General features: G+C 40.1%; 1 protein-coding gene across 1 annotated transcript; it reads left to right on the top strand.

The window, feature by feature from the left end:
* Positions 1-300: 300 nt before the first annotated feature.
* Positions 301-17,108, top strand: PANX2 (pannexin 2). The gene is made up of 3 exons (XM_054399843.1): positions 301-526; positions 13,450-14,901; positions 16,747-17,108. Exons 1-3 carry the CDS (start codon positions 301-303, stop codon positions 17,106-17,108), a joined length of 2,040 nt encoding a protein of 679 aa, XP_054255818.1.
* The last annotated feature ends 404 nt before the right edge of the window (positions 17,109-17,512 follow it).

Here is a 17,512-nt window from a genome sequence, read left to right on the forward strand (position 1 = left end):
CGGCTGAAGCGTTACTCCGGCCGTTTGCACCGCTGTCCCCAGGGCTACAGGGGTGGGCGGGGGAGCTGCCTGTAGGGCCCGGCGGGAGGCCGGGGGTAGCGGCAGGCCTCGCAGGGGCAGTGTCCCGCCAGCCCAAACATGGAGCCCCTGCGGCAGAAGTGCCCGGCCGCGGCTCCATCGTTACCACTGTCGGTCTTGTCCCCGCAGGCCGGACGGGCGCTGCCCGCAGCCAGCCCGCCGCAGCGCGCCGCCCGCCCCCGGGGAGGCCCGGCGGCGTGAGGCCGCCCGCCGCCGCCGCTTATGCAACACATCATCGATAACCACCCCGACATGGCCACCGCGCTGCTGGCGGGCGAGAAGCTGAAGGAGCTCATTCTGCCGGGGCAGCAGGATGACAAGGCGGGCGCGCTGGCGGCTCTGCTGCTCCAGCTGAAGCTGGAGCTGCCCTTCGACCGGGTGGTCACCATCGGCACCGTCCTCATCCCTATCCTCCTCGTCACCCTCGTCTTCACCAAGAACTTCGCCGGTAAGGGCGGTGGGGTGTCCGCAGTGGGCGGGCGGGGCCCTTAAGCTGAGCGGGCAATTGCCACTTAGCGTCTCAGCGAGCATGGGCAGGGACGTCGCGGCAGCAGCCTCTCCCTGACAGCCGCCATCGCTCAGGGCACCAGCTGCTAGTCCCTTGACGCGGGAGGGGACCCCAGCTGCGGCTGCTCGTCGAGGGGCCCTGAGTCGCTGGCCTGGAGGCATCAACGGCATGGAGAAGTGTCCACTGCCCTGCATTTGTCGAGAGCTAGTGTGGGCAACACGGGCTGCGGTTTTGTGCTTCCTGAGGTGGATCCTGGACAGGTGCTAAGCTGGACCCTGGTGACTTAAAGCATTTGTTCTGATGTTAATATAGGTGTACACAACATGAGTGTTTAACTGGCCTGCTAAGAAGAGGCAGATGCTCTCATGGAAACTGATACGATATATGGAGGCACATGCACACTGTTCTTCACCATATTGTGATAGTAGAAATCACTGTTGTCTGTTTCCATTGAGAGCCTGCATCTTGCATGCAGTCATTAACAGTTTTAAAGGCCTGGTCTGATTGCCCATCGCCACCCATGCTGAATCCTTCCAATCTAGGAAGGTCAAGTTTTGATGAGCCTTGAATATTACCAACCCAGTAAACTTTGGATACATTTTGGATATTAGTGCATATGTAAATATTGGTTTGCTTTCTGAAGGATAGGATTGATGATGGCAGCTGCCAGTGTGTGACTGCTTTTAAGGTCCCCTGAAGCCCCATTGAAATTATTAGTGCTTTAATATACAGGGCTGACCAAGTGGTCATGCTTGTGAGGTTCATGGAAATTCAATCAATCTAAACATACAAGAATTAGACTCTTGCTTTTGCACACTGCTTTGGGATTGATTTCCAACACTTATGTATCCTTAATACTTGTTTTCATTATGAGATAAAGTTAAATTGCCTAGAAGAATAACTGCTTGCAAGTGGAGTCTTGAGATTTTTTCTTAATCGTAGTTGAAACCTTTTCAATATACCTCACTTTTTAAGTATACAGTTATATAGTTCAGCCACCATTAATGTTAAGAGCCTCATTTTTTGGATAGTCATCTGGAGGAGTCTTAAAAAGACCATACTTTCAGGCCATGCTGAGGTTGCTGAACCTTTGAAAACTCTTTTTTTCATAGAGACTGAAAAGCAGGATTCAAGGTCACCTTTGGTGGTCCTCTAGAACACAAAATTTTGAGGATCCCTTCCTCTGGTGTATACGGAAGTAATCTAACAAAAAGGCAATCCTCTAGAAACTCAAAAGAGTGCACACCTACATACATGCTCATGAGACTGCATGCCTCTATTTCTTCATACTGTTTGAGGTGTATGTGTTTGAACCTCACCATGCCTAAACGTAACATTTGGTGCAGGAAAGGTCATGTCCCTTCATATGTGTTCCTTTTTATTTTGTAAATTTCCCAGCAAAAGCCCTTTGATGACTGCTCGTGCAGACAGCAGTAACTTGTTCTATGTGAACAAATCCTTCAAGACTGCATATTGCAGAGGAAGCCTCAATTCTGAGAGACTTGGATAACTACAATGGATTTCCCTTTATAAGTCTAAACTGTGGTCCACACAAGAATGTGAAACAGAGGGGAGTGTACTGAACTTCTCCATAAGTTTATTTTATGCCGTGGAAGGCTATTCTCCAGGATGATGGTTGTGTTCCGGATTTATTTTTCAGAATTACCAAAAGCAGTATCATTTGTGTGTGCTCATTTGACGTAGTGAGATAGAAGGCAATAACCTGTTCTGTCCTGCCGGGGCAAAGCTTACAAGGCAACACAGAAAACATCCCTGTGTCTGTGGGAAAATATGAGAAAACAAACATCCGTCATGTGATGTGTGTTTTTTCAGACAGTCTGCAGCTGAAAACAAATTATAAAAGGAAAAAAATAAAGATAAAAGGGACCATAATATGCTGTAAGGGTATGAGGAAGCCAAATAGATTCCCTTTTTAAGTTGTATTGAAGAACTCAGGATTAGTGGATTCAGTTCAAGAGTAAAACTCTTCTATTACCTTTAATCTGAAGGGAATCAGGTATTATTCTGGTACCAAAACAATGTGTACCTAAGTGAAGCTTGTCCAGAAACACTGAGGATGGGTGTACCAGCAGTTCATCTAGATACATTCTTATTCGTGATCCTGCAGTTTGTGTTGTGTTTCATTCTTGCACTTCCACTGATTTTTTAAAAAACTCTTGTCTTTGTTTGCTTGATTTGGATACTGCTCCCTGCATGCAAATTAATTAATAGGTATGAAAAGTGCAGATTTTGATGACAAAATTGAATAAGGTTCCTGCTGCTCCTTCAGCTGTGAATATCATAGTACCTTCCCAAACTTTGCTTTGGCCCCTTGTGTGCATCAGTTATTGCTTCAGAATAGGAAATAAAAACTGATGTTTATCATTACATCTACATCTGTTAATGGCATCCTGTGCAAGCCATGTAAAGCTACCATCATGTCACTAAACTGACAACAACCCCCTTTTTTGGGGTGTATACTATCTCACTTAATCAGTGTTCACACTTTCAAAACGGTTGTGTGCGCTTGAGATATAAAAGTGTAGTGATCAAAAAGCAGTGATTTCGCACAAAAATTTTTGCTCTGGATTGGAAGAAGCTGCATGATTGAGGGGATAAAAGCCTGTGTACTTCTCTGATCTACCTTTGAGTTTGTGTTTGATCAAGCATAGCTTAAAGCGTAGTCAAGAGCAACTGTACAGTCTGTGCAACAAGTGTAGCAAGAGCTGCTTCATGGCCCAGCAGCATGGGCATCCTGCTCTGGGAGTCTGCAGAAAGCACCTGGGTGTCACAGGATTCCCTGGGGCTGAAGGCTGTGGTGAAGCATGTATGAAAGCGGAGTTCAGCCCCACAACAGAGGACAAAGAAAGACAGTGTTGTTTATTTAAAAGATTAACAACCTCAAAAATCATTGTGTCCGTAGTATAGCAGATTGTATATTGTAGTTTGCCTATGGGTGAAAATAAAGTTATTAAATTAATTATATTGTTCTAGTGCCATGGGCAAAGTTGTTCTTTAGGTAAGTGCATTTGCAGTTTCATGTAAATGATTTGTTTGTTCTCATATTGCAGGGTTCTGATATTTACATTGCTTTTGAGAAATTAAATTGCAGATTTTTGTCTTAGTAGCATAAAAGCCTAATTTTTTAGCAGATACTCTGCTGATTTTCTGAAGAAATCACAATCCAGTTGAACTTAATGTGTTACAAAAGGCTTTAAACTAAATTTAAATTAGGTATTGAACTTCTAATATATGTATCTTAGAATCATAGAATGGTGTGGGAGGAAAGGGACTTTTGAAGATCAGCCAGTTCTAACACCCCTGCCATACGAAGGGACAACTTTGACTAGTTCAGGTTATTCCAGGCCCTGTCCAGCCTGGCCTTGAACACTACCAGTGAAGGGGCATGCACAGCCTTTCTGGGCAACCTGCTCCAGTGTCTCACCACCCTTGTAAAGGAGTTCTTCCTTACATCTGATCCAAATATGCCCTTTTAAACCTCAACCATGTGCCCTTTAAAACCATTGCCTTTTGTCCTGTCGCTACAGGTCCTGGTAAAAAGTCTCTCTCTGCCTTTCTTATAGGCCCCCTTTATATATTGAAAGGCCATAGTAAGGTCTCCCAAGAGCTTTCTCTTCGCCAGGCTGATCAACCCCATCTCTCTCACCCTTTCATGGCCCTCCTCTGGACACACTGTAGCAGATCTTTATTTTACCAGATCTTGACTATTGATTTCAGTGGAGACAGAATTTCACTCTGATGGCTGAAGTAAGATGCAGTTCTTGCACTGGCCCCTCTCTGAAGAAGTGCATACAGCCTTTCTTTGCATTTCCTAAACTTTCTTTCCTAAGAGAAAAGATAGTTACTTTAGCTAATATTTAACGTTACAGTTTCGACACCTTCCAGTTTTCCTTTAGTATTCTTGAAGCAAACCAGTGTGATTTCAGCAAGGACACCGCTAGAAAGTTAAGAAAAATAAATCCATGTGCCGTATTTGTACTGGGCATAAGATCATCATAAAGCCATTTAGGAGCAATAGTCAGGTACCCCACAAAAAGAAAGCCTACAGGGGTACCTGCTCTTCATATAAAACAAGAATGTCGTATATTTAGGGGCCACTGTAAGTGTACCTTTCAGATAATAAGGAAATTTTTGGAGGTATGTTTCTCTTACTCAGTGGATGGTTCAGTAATTGGTTTTCTAGAGTCATAGGACTCAGCCTTGGTGAAGGTGCCTACAGAAGGCAGCATAGGCTAAAGGAAACCTTTCCCATAGAAGTGTTCTTGTTGAGAATAACAACGTGAGCAGTTCATAGTCCCAAGGGGACTTAGATACACTCTGTTTTTGTTTGAAATCTAGATAAAAGGGATTTGTTATTTAATACACCATTTTCACTGCCTTTCCAAAATGCACAGAATACTGAGTATTGTTGGACTGCAATGTTTGTTACCACTTCAAAGTGATTCTGTTTGGTGTTTCATGTGGTTTTCATCCTTTCCTTAACCCTCCCTGTTTTTACCATAGAGATAGTACACATAGACCATAGCCATGAGCATGATACTGATGGGTACTTAATCCTGGTTTCCACCAGCAGACGCTATATTCTGTCCTTCCTGAAAGGCAACGATGCAGCTGGCAGCGAGTGGTAGCTGGTTGTAATGAAATGTCTCATGGCATTTGCTGAACTTCCAAGAAACTGTTCTACCATCCAGTAGATGATGAGATACTGGGCTTTCACGATGTGTTGATTTTTTATTGTCTAATGTTTTTTACTGAGTTATTTAAATGTTCCAGTTCAATGTTGTGGTTCACAAGTATATACCATTCACAAGTAATGGTAACTTTGGGAGTTTCTATGTGTTGAGCAACTGGAGAGCAGGGACCCCAAAAGATAATATCTTGCTGTTTCTGTTAAGTGTTATCTTTGTGATACTGAAATATTTTGGTTTCCAAACTTTCAAAAGCTTTAGGACTGATGTGGTCAGCTGCAGGGATTGCTAAGTCATATCCCTCTTGCATAGTGCTTCTTGCTTTTTATTCACAGTGAGTTATTTGTGTATTGCAGTCATGTTTGCTTTTCCCACAGAAGATGTTAAATAACAAGACCTTATTAAAACAAGATAAAACAGTCATCCAGATGATTTTAGATTTTATTCAAAAGCAAAGCCTTGGCATTGGTTTTTCTTGCTGGTTTTATAAAATGGTCCCTACAAAATAACCAGAAAGTTGCTCATAAATACTGTTATTTCTATGTCTTTTAGCAGTTATGTAGCTCAGCCCTCTACCACCCTTCTGCTAGAAAATTCTCATGAGGAAGTAAGGGAAAGAGACAGTAAATTAAATGACTGAAGAGTCAGTTCAAGTTTTTATGTTTTCTGATTTGTAATCATTTGGCACAAGCAGTGCTTACTTCACAGTGTAGTACAGTCTATGTGTGAGTTCAATGTCTTTATATGAGTTTTATCCTAGAGTATCTTTGAAATAATCTGTTTTGAAAGGTTCCCTATGATAAGACGGAGTTTTACTTTCTGGTGAAACTCTTCTAACTTAATTTGCTGCTTCAAGTTGTGGGCAGCATATTTATATATGCTCACTTACATGACTTACCTATTAGATGGCTTCTGGGCATCTTTTTCCATTTTTTTCCTCCTCAACTGTACTTAAAACTACATGAAGTAAGAAAATGAAGGTGACTTTTTTCCAAGTGATTATTGTTAGTGATAAGAGTAGAGGGCTAGTTTTTTTCTGTACCCAGTGGTGCCAGTGAAATTGGTTCCGAGGTGATATTAGCTTTGATAAGAATTTAAAGATTGTACCACTTGTGCTTAAGTGCTTTCTAATTATGTATTATTGAAAAGAACCAATATAGTACAAGCAACCACAGGCTGGCTGCAGTTCATCTGCTGACTGTTGACACTGCTGATGAAATTTTTCCCAAAGGCTAAGATTAATTCATACACACAAACACAAGGTATGCACAAGATACGTGAGCTGGCTTTCCATGAGTTTTGGTCATTTAAAGGTTTGCAGTTACACAGTTGAATGTTGAATAGAAATGTAATCTTGAGGAAATGCTTGAGCCTCACATGTAACCATTCCACTGCAGTTCCTAGCAGATACAGATATATTTTTGTCGTGAATTCCATTTCTCAAACTTCATAGATACATACACTTTTTTTCATGTTAAATTTAATTACCCTGTTTTCACTGTTAAACCCTTCATCCTTCCAAGTATCACATATGTGAGGAGATCCAAAACATGGATGAGATTTAGCTTAGTATATGCTTTTAGTTAACTTCAACAACTGAACAGGTGGTCAAAAATATTTTCCTTTAAGGCTCCTTCACTCATCTTAGTCAAGAAGCTTTGTGAATGAATAAGAGTAAGGTCAAGACTGTTTTTGAAAGCTATGCTGTAGGGTTTTTTTCTCCCTAAACTGGATAGAAAATAAGCATCCATGTTGCAGAATAAACCTAAGCTTGTCCTGTTTCTTAGAACTGTAAAACTCTTCAGGAAGAATTTGCTTCATCACCGAGTTCTTGGGTTCTGTCAGCATTACAAATGAATGCAGTGGGTGCCTCCTTAAGCATACACATTGGATTGCAAACCTGGATAATTTTGCAGCAGACTGGCATGATTCTTGTAGAGATTCCCTTTGTTTTCCATGATACTGAAATCAGTGCAGATATTTCCATCATCAGGGATTTTGTTCCAGGCGTGTATTACATTCTTGCATTTGAACTGGGAAATAGCAGTTTGTTATAATAGCAAGGTTTGGGAACTGGTTTGCTTTTCTTCACTGACACCATGCCTGTCATGCACATTTTAAGTACCAAAGCAGCAATGCACCCAGGTGATGAGACACGTGGTACATTTTTTGCAGCTTAGGAACTCTGTGACTATTTTGGGAACATTTTAGTTATATGTTGAGGTAATTATCTGAGCATTTTGAGACTGAGGTGCTGTATTTTCTGGGATCCATGACCTGTTGAGTAGAGCAGGAGGCCTCCACACTGAAGTGTCAGAGCCCCAGGAGCCTTTGGAGACTAATTCTCCCAGCTCTGTCATGATGGAACAGAATAGTCTTGATACTTAAAAAAAAAAACCAAAACAATTACTCTATATATGGAGGAACCAGTTTTCCAAAAAAGCAGTACAACAGTCATCTCTGCCTCCAAAATAGTGTTATTAAAATAACATAATTACCTAATAAGCTAACTATTGGTGGCTTTGGGTTTTTTAATACAAAGTTTTCTGTGCACTGTGTTAATGCCAAAAGGTGCTTAATACAAGACTTCTTTTGGCTTTTTTTGGTGGTGAGTTTTTTTGGGGTTTTGTCATTTCTAATCATTAAATAACAGTAATGAGGTAGAAAAAAATTGCTGTTGCCTGATGTTTCCTGTGTTTGTATTTTGCTCTTGACCCTTGAATTAGGAAGCCAACCTTGTCTACACATCATGAGTTCCACTGGATTGTCGTAATTCATTTTACTTTGGCATTTACATTTTCTTGCAGTTTGCTTTAGTTGTTGCTCTGGTTCACATTATCATAGTGTCTGAGTGCTTGTGTACTTGCTTTAGGGTTCCACCTCTAGAGGGGAATTTTTGAGTTGCTCAAATATGTTTTTTTGATCTTTAGAAAACATTAAAACACTTATTTTCACGCACATTACTACTTCTATGCAGATGATCTCTATATCACCAAAATTCCACTCACCTCCTCATGTAAAGACTGTATTTGAAATTAATATTCAGATCTCTTATGTGGAACTGTCTGCATGGTTGAAATTAATTTATTATATTTTGATGGATACATGTTTTTGAATCCATACTTAACCTTCTCTGGAATCTTAACGTAATACAAAGCAACATTCTAATACATAAACATACCTCTATGTATAAATACAAGCATTGCAATACCTTCCAGGTGTTTTCTGTTTTGTCAGAGTTCTCTTGACCACAAGGAGAAATGCTTCTAGTGATGTTTAACAGTACAGTCACTGTAAAGAAGCTCTCTTTCCAGTCATGTTACCACCATACTGCATGACCATCATATGGTGGATGGTAACTCACGATTGAAGGAACATTCCTCTGTATGGGCAGCCTAAGGGATTTCATTTAAGTGTTTCTTCACCTTCTCTGTAACAGCTGCTATTTCTGAATAACCTCCTTCAGCAGACTTCAACATATCAACCAAGTAGGAGTAGGTATTTTCATCCCCTGAATAACCTGGGCAGGCAATACAAGTCTTTAAGCCCCATTGCTGGTAAGTGAACTTCAGCATACAAGCTAGTTTTAGAAGAGCCAGTGTTTATTACATGCAGGAAATATAGTTCTGTAAATTTATATATACACCAGCAAAGTGCATTACTAATTTAGTGATTCTGCAGATCCAGAATATATGCAGTTCAAGCAGCAGTCCTGCAAGGAAAAGGACCCGGTTTGTAAATATGGGGACACCTGCTGCTGCCCTTAAATTGCAGTTATGCCTGTGGAGAACCTATTACCTATCAGTCTTGGAAAATGCTTATCTACGTCTCACGTATTACAATTAATTTTTGTAGAGTATGGGCCAGTAAAACTTACTAGCAGCAGTGGTTTCCTGTTTCATTTCTTTAGGGGCTTTCTTTTCAAGATTTTTTTCTTAAACAGGACAAGGTGGTTTCAGAGAGCAAAAAAGGCTATACCTTACCTTGTTGGTCATGGAGAAATTGTACCTTAGGAAGACTTCATGGGCATGGAACCTATATTCAGATATGGAAAGAATATTCCTTAAGAAAGGTAAAGGTATTGTCTTTTTGTTTTGATAAAAGTAATAAATCTTAATAACTAGCTTGCTAAGTTAAGGCTTAGTTTGATGAATGTTTTCCTATTCTTATGAATAAACTGAGAAAGGTAAATAGGCCTGTATGACTGCAGTTGATAGACAAAAGTAATTTCAGAAATCCATCCTCATGCTGTACTAATTTCTAGCCTTTAAGTACCCTTTAAGTAGACTAGTTGAAATAAAACAGTTCAATTAAGTGTTTTTTTTTCCCTTTGGCTGTGAATTAATTTTGGTATTAGTCAGCATTTGTTAAAATTGCATTCATAGAGGGTTACATATTCCCTGTAGACTGTGTGGCTGAGGTGGAAAACCTATATACTGATTAGATAATATCATACTTCCTTAGACTACATTGTCAGCCCTAGTAACATGAATGGTTTTTGTGCTTTTTCTCCAGGGAGAAGAGGATCCAGGACATATCTTCTTTTCAGTTTAAAAATAACTGAAAAACTACTAAATAAATTATTTCTGTTTCTCAAAATAAACAGTTTCCTACCTGCTTTCTTGTGCAGTCCTTTTACTACCCAAGATGAGTGAGGCATGTGTGTCTGATTGCTTACACATATGTGACACAATGTAAGGAGAGGACTGTCCTTGTCAAATATTGGCAGTTATTGCTGAATTCAGGGAGTTTCTCGTTTATCTTGGCTGTTAGAAACTTGTGTTCTGGCATTTGATGAGCAAGGAGATGTAGAGATCCCACCTAAACACTGAATTTCTCCTTAGAGTCAAGTGGAGAGGACTGTTAAAAGGAGTACTTCAGAGAACTTGACTGGCATGCCATCTTTTCTGCAGAGACAGGGTGGGCACCAGCATGAGGATGGTTTAGAGGCTGTTTTCAAGAGAGCAGAAAGGCAGTTGCTAGGAAGCGCTAGGCCCAGGGTGAGTCTGTAGTACATTTAATTCAGTGAGTATACTTACCTGATACTTAGGTCTCCAGCACAAGGGTTTAAGCACTTGTCCAAGAGCTGGGAGAGCCAGCCTGTTCAGCAGCACCTCATCACCGCTTCTGCTGCCTATACCCAATGGTAGGGCCATAGCAGTCAGGCTGATTGTTTTCTTCCACATCTTTGAAGAATTTTTTGCACAAGACTCATACTTACCTTTGTCTTGGTGTAGCAAGCACAAGAATTTTCTGGTTGTTTTGTTTGTTTGTTTCATTTTTGAATGATATTTTCTGAAAACTAGCTTCCTTTTTTTTTTCATGTCTGCCATTACAGAATTTTGCTATTCCTTCTGCATTGCTGAACTATTGCACTGGAACGCCGAAATTCTGCAATTCAGTTGGAAGATTAATGAGTTTTTCCAGAGTAAATTCTAAAAGCTGGAAGTCACAGGAGATATACAGAATTTATAATTATTTATATTTTGCTTTAGGTGAATACTTTTTATGTCACTGGGAATACAACAGGTGCAAAAAGTTACTTGCTCTTCTATATAGGGGTATAGACTATTACTAGTATTTTCCTTTCTTACTTTTTAATGTCTACCAAAAATCATGGTACATGTGTTGTCCATATTTATTTCAATAACTTTTGTTCATAATAATAATATTTTAGAAGCTTGAAAGTGACCCCTTCTTCAGAGAGATGTACATGCTAAATTTTATGCACATGCCAAATTTTATGCACTGTGAGTAATCCCATTGGCTTCAAAGGAACTGCCCAACTCATGAAGTCACTTAGGAGCTGGTCTAGTTTTTTACAGTGTTCAATACTAAGACATTGACGTTATCTTTATTTTGAAGGGGCAAGTGAATGTTTGTGTTGGATGCAATTCACTGATTTTCACAGGAAGACTTGTGAAAAACAGATACCACTAAAAGGAACTGGCTGACACTGGATTTGGTATAGGAGTGGGAGCCTGTGTCTGTAGGAAGCCTACAAGCCTTACTAGTGGGCAGCAGACTCAGTCGCTCCTGTATTTCATACTTTGCCTCCACTCCTTTCCATACTGTTTAGGGTTTTTTTTCCAAGTTTGTTTTGAGCACAGCCCCTTCCTTCATCCCTCTTCCTACCTTGGCTATCACAACCATGTACTCTCTTTTTGTTTTCCTAATGCATGCCTTTGGTACCACAATACTTACTGAAGTAATTTTCCTCCAAGTAGTATTTAAACTGTCGGGATAAGATGGTACAGAACAAAGTGTGAAAGAAAACTTAGCTGTCAAGGAATTTTAATTTTTCAAGTCATATAACCCAATCAGTTCTATTACACAACTAAGTAATCCTGTGTTGATTATTCCATCTTTGCATGTCTCAAAAAATTGTGAGATTTCTCTTACATCTTACCCATGAGACTAATTTTGTGGGCTTCCAGAAGCTACTTAGGTGTACAGTGAGCAGGATAAAATGTATTTTCTGTATAGCTGTTGAAAACTTCTGGTGTAGTGGTCCTGTGACGACCTAATAGTATTGAAGAAAAAAAAAGCTATGCTTCCTAGTATGCATATTTATACTCAAGTTGGTATAAGATAAAATATAGTATACCTTGTAATACTAACATCAAGGACTCTTTTTCCAATGTAGTAATTATTTCTGTGCAGCATTAGCATGGCATTACTTAGTCTCTTTAAAATTATTCAAAAGGAATATTTCATGGGAATGTAGGTAAGTAGTCCTGAAGACAGGATTTGTCCTTAAATATTCTTAGTGATTTTTTCTAAAACTGTTGAATTTCATATTCTGGCATGCAGCTAACACATTTGTGTAAGTGGACCTAAGGGCAGACCTTCAGACTGTGAACTTACTGAGATTTTACTGTGAGCATCAGAACCAAAAATCTTGTGGTATGCCCATGATACTTAATGCAGAGAAGCTGGGTTTAGTATTCCAGCCACCAATAAGGATGGCATGTTAGTTCTCCTACTGGGGTTTTATTTGCCTTTCACATGGATGCATGTGTGGAAACCACAGATAGATATCCACCCTGAGCCACCTTTTCATTGTTTCGAACTGGCAAAAGATTATTTTGGAGATGAAGATTTTGCTCTCTGGGTGTATTGGTAGGAGTTTGTGTCTCCTGAACTCACAAGAATGTAGCTATCAATGAAAATGGAGAGAGATTATATTTATGGGCTTAAGCCTACACAACATTGAGAAGATGACCATTCTGCATGGCCGCAATAATATCTCAAAGGCTTTTAAAAGCAATTTATATAAAATACAGCATCTTCTCTACACAATTGAACAGCTATGCCATATAAAATTAAACTGCAGTCTTGTGGAAAAGCTGTGTTTCATGGTAGCTGGAATGGTTATATGAAAAAGAAAATTTCTAAACTGCTTGAGGATTTTCAGGGTGAAAGTATCAGTAGAAACTTCCTGTATTAAGTTAAAAACTAATACATTTTTTATATTGCATGACCTAGTGTCAGAGTTATGATTTTAATGCTCTTCAGCTTTTCTTCAATGCTACTTACCCATCAGGAGAACACTGTGAAATAAAACTAAATTAAATTACATTAAATTACATTAAATCTAATTACATTTAAAACTACATCTTCTGTGATGGGGATACAGTTGACTAAATGCTTGTATGTCTTTAAGTTTCAAAATTTTCTACCGTATTCAATGAGTAGACTTTGTTAATAAGTATTAAAAACATTGCCTTCAGCTACATGTAACTTTTCTCAGATGAATATTTAGCTAGGATGAACCTTAAATTTCACCTAAATGAGCCTTTTAGCATTTGCACAGAACATCCTCAGCTACTGTAGAGTGGATATCTCATGTTTTAGTTTTACAGAGTTTAGGTCACAGTTGCTTAGGATACTGTTCTGAGAGAGGTAATTAAGCCAAAATACATATTTCTTACTGACATTTTTAGCTCTGATTCATTTTAAAATTTGTAAGTGAATAGTTTTGCCTGGGGGTTTGTGAAGATGTGTGCAAGCTGAGCTCTCTAATAGACATGAAGGGCTTAATGGTCATGTAAAGATACAGTAAAATAAAATTCATATAATTAAAATGTTTATTTTCCAGAGCTCCTTTTGTAGGTTAAATGCACAGCAGTGACTTTTCTCTCTGTTATGCAGAGGAGCCAATATACTGTTATACACCACACAACTTCACCCGCGATCAAGCCTTGTATGCCAGAGGATATTGTTGGACAGAATTAAAAGATGCCTTGCCAGGAGTTGATGCCAGCCACTGGCCCTCTTTGTTTGAGCATAAGTTCTTACCTTATGCGCTGCTGGCCTTTGCTGGGATAATGTACATTCCGGCTCTGGGCTGGGAATTTCTGGCTTCCACCCGACTGACTTCAGAGCTTAATTTTTTGCTTCAGGAGATCGATAACTGCTATCACCGTGCAGCTGAAGGGCGGGCACCAAAAATAGAGAAACAGATTCAGTCCAAAGGCCCTGGGATCACAGAGAGAGAAAAGAGAGAAATCATTGAGAATGCAGAGAAGGAAAAAAGCCCTGAACAGAACTTGTTTGAGAAATACTTGGAAAGAAGAGGACGAAGTAACTTTTTAGCTAAGCTGTATCTTGCGAGACATTTGTTCATCATCTTTTTAAGCATCATACCAATTACATACTTATCCACCTACTATGCTACACAGAAGCAAAATGAATTTACATGTGCACTGGGAGAGCCTCCAGACAAAACGAGCAGCTCCAAACTGCACATCAGAGTGAACTGTAAACTGCCATCTGTCCAGCTCCAGCGGATTATTGCTGGTGTAGATATTGTTCTCCTCTGTTTCATGAACTTGATAATCCTCATCAACCTAATTCACCTCTTCATATTTCGCAAGTCCAACTTCATATTTGATAAACTGAATAAAGTTGGAATAAAGACCAAGAAACAGTGGCAGAAGTCCCAGTTTTGTGATATCAATATTTTGGCCATGTTTTGTAATGAAAATCGGGACCACATAAAATCGTTGAACCGTCTGGATTTTATTACAAATGAGAGCGATCTGATGTATGACAATGTGGTGAGACAGCTGCTTGCAGCATTGGCCCAGTCCAATCATGATGCCACTCCAACCATGCGTGATTCTGGGATCCAAACGATAGACCCAAGCGTTGATCCAGCAGACATTGATGCTAATGAGCAGCTCATCATTAAGAGACCAAGGAAGAAGATGAAATGGATCCCAACTACCAATCCTCTTCCCCAGCCGTTCAAGGAACAATTAGCCATTATGAAGGTTGAAAATCATAAACCTGAAAAACCGAAGCCTGTGCGGAGAAAAACAGCAACGGACAGCCTTATAGCTCCTTTGTTAGAGTCTGCTGGAAAGACCTCACAGCAATCCTCCACTCATAAAACTGAGTCAAATGCCATCCCAAGCACAAGCACTGAGAAAAAACACACACGACACTTTTCCTTGGATGTTCATCCATATATACTAAGTAGCAAAAAACCCAAGCCAGAGGTTCAAGCCATCCCCTCAATGCCTACATCAAAAAGCCAAGAGGGTGGATTTTTAAGCCAGGAAGAGAATGTCGTAGTACACGTTACCTCCTCTCTCAAAGGTACAGTATGCTGTAATGCCCATACCACCTCCACAGACCCTGATTTTCATAGCAATCTTCAGGAACTCAAAAGCTTATCTCAACTGTTTGACCTGCCTTGTTAGATTCTGAGATAGCTAATAATCTTAGGGCTTGCAGGCCTCAGAAATAGAAGTTCTTTCTCTTTAACAGCTATATGGAGGAAAAGGATTATTACAGGCAGAGCTGTATGAAACGGTGCAGGTAATTTTTCAAATGTAAGCAGATTTTCACAATTATGAATGTTGTCATGCTTTGCCAAGGAAATGAGAATTTGGCCTCCATGATATCCTCTCTGCTCCACCAGCACCTGGCACATTTCAAGCCTGCCTTATTTTAAAGTCATATGGAAGCTGCCACGGTAGATGTCTAGTATTCTGACCAGAAATAGCCACTTAGAAGTGTGTGAGAAACTGTGCTAATGGCAGTTAAAGCTGCCCATAGAAAAGAATTCTCTTAAATTGCCAGTCCTTAGGGGCTGGCACGCATTTGTCACTAGGAAATCACAATTCATATCTTTGATATTAACCATGCATGGGATGTTTTAAATTGCCCTTTGTATCAGGTGGACCAAAGGGTGGATGGTCTGAAATGTGGGTGCTAGTCAGAGATTGAGGAATTCTGCCATTCCCTTCCTGTGTGGCCCCACGGGAGATGCTCTTTGTGAGCCTGTTTCCTGTGTGGATCTTGAAAATCCTGTCCTTTTCTTACCTCAAAGGAGTGTTTCAAATATATCAATAAGTGTTAGGTACTAGAGTGATAGGGAAAGCCATGTGAGCGTTAAGAAAAGTGATCAGTAGATAAACTGATAGACAGGTATTTTGTTTATTTTTGTAAGCTACTGACATAAGAAAGAAGCACTATGCAGTTGAAGTTACAGAAAGATTTGTACGTACTTAAAGCAATGGCTCTCATCTCATTACAAGCTAAGACCTCCCTCTGGGCTTCGACAGACTGACAGCTACCGTCACCCCACTGCCCAGCAAAGAAGTGATTTGAGGTATAAACGTTTCTGTCACTTCCAAATCCCTACACTCCTTAGAGCTCTCCAACTCCCCTATGTGCATGTGAGCTATTCTAGAGCATTATCTAGTCACCTGCTCTGATTTTAAGTCCTCGAAACTACTGGGGTTTTCTGGTCTTAATTACCTTCACCTAAATTAGTGCTTGAATATTTTAAGGGCAAAAATAATTACTGTAGTTTTGGGACTCTGTTACTGCCCATTCCTATTAAAAAATTTCAGCTTTGCTTTTGAGTTAGACCTACATTGCAGTCTATCAGGTAAGGTAGGTGTATAATTTCTGGAAAGAGACATCACTTAATGTCAAATTTCTGAGTTCTTTCTGAAGACAAATGGCTTACAACATGTAAGCACTAGTTTTTCCCATTTAAAATATCAGTGCTTTTTGTATTCCATCCTGTGGATTTCAACAGTCATAATGTTTGTCAAAACATTAAATCATAACATTTACTCGAAAACCCCTTCCAGACTGTAGAGGAGAATAAAAGATACTTTTCAGTTGTTTTTTGTTCACTTTACCAAAAAAACATTCATGTAAGGAAGCATGAGCATGCATAAATAAGAGTGAGATTTACAAAACCCGTTTGTCCTTTTTCCCTGAGCTTACAACCCTGTTGTTTTGAAACAGTCCTGTTGAAATTCTTAAAGGGTCCCAAGAAAATGAGTTTTTGGGTCCACTCAAGCTCCCACTGTAATCAGTGCCAAAAGTGCCAATGACTTTTATGGGTTCAGGACATGCCTCTCTGGTGAACTGGAAGGGTAAAAGACAACTTATTTTGTAACTGGCTGTTTTGTTTTCTTTCAGACACCCCTCATCCTGTGAAAGAGATCCTATACTCTTCTGAGACATGCAGAACTGTGCCTGCTGCTGGGGCTTTTGTGACATGTAACCACAATCATATAGCCACAACCGCTGCTGCAACAAGTATGACTTTGAACCAAGTCAAGCCAGAGCAAACACCTGCACTGAACTGCAACCCAGCCCACCCTTTGCTGCACATCAACACGCTGTATGAGGATCACGAGGAGGAAGTGTCAAACATAGCAGACAATGGTATTCACTCACCAACTGACACTGGGGAAATCCTCTCTATCCCTACCCCAAAGCAGATAAGGTTGGCAACATTTGATGAACCAATGGCAATTGTGAGCTCAGTGGAGTACTGAAGAGCCCAGGCTCCACAGCTGCGCTCTCATGGCCAGGCCCAAAACCACTGCAGTGCGGACCGTGGTCCCCTCAATGATTCAATTCACTGCATGAGCATGGAGAGTTTTCACACAGACGATAACTTTCAGTAATAATACCAAGTGGTTTGTCAGGATCACATCATGAGCACTGTCAGTCATTTGCAAAATAGAATAAAGCAAATCTGGTGGAAATAAACCTTTAACACCAAGACAACCATTAGCTCTAGCTCAACTATAGCTTCCTGATTAAAATGGGAATTAGCACAATTTATGAGCATTAAGAGTCTGATGGCACACCACATTAATTTTAGTGAGTGTTTCAATCCTTTGCAAATGGAATCAGAATCACTGATTAAAGTTAAAACGAGATGGAGGTGAGGTAT

The sequence above is a fragment of the Indicator indicator genome, chromosome 3 (assembly GCF_027791375.1).
Source record: "Indicator indicator isolate 239-I01 chromosome 3, UM_Iind_1.1, whole genome shotgun sequence".
Taxonomy (NCBI): domain Eukaryota; kingdom Metazoa; phylum Chordata; class Aves; order Piciformes; family Indicatoridae; genus Indicator; species Indicator indicator.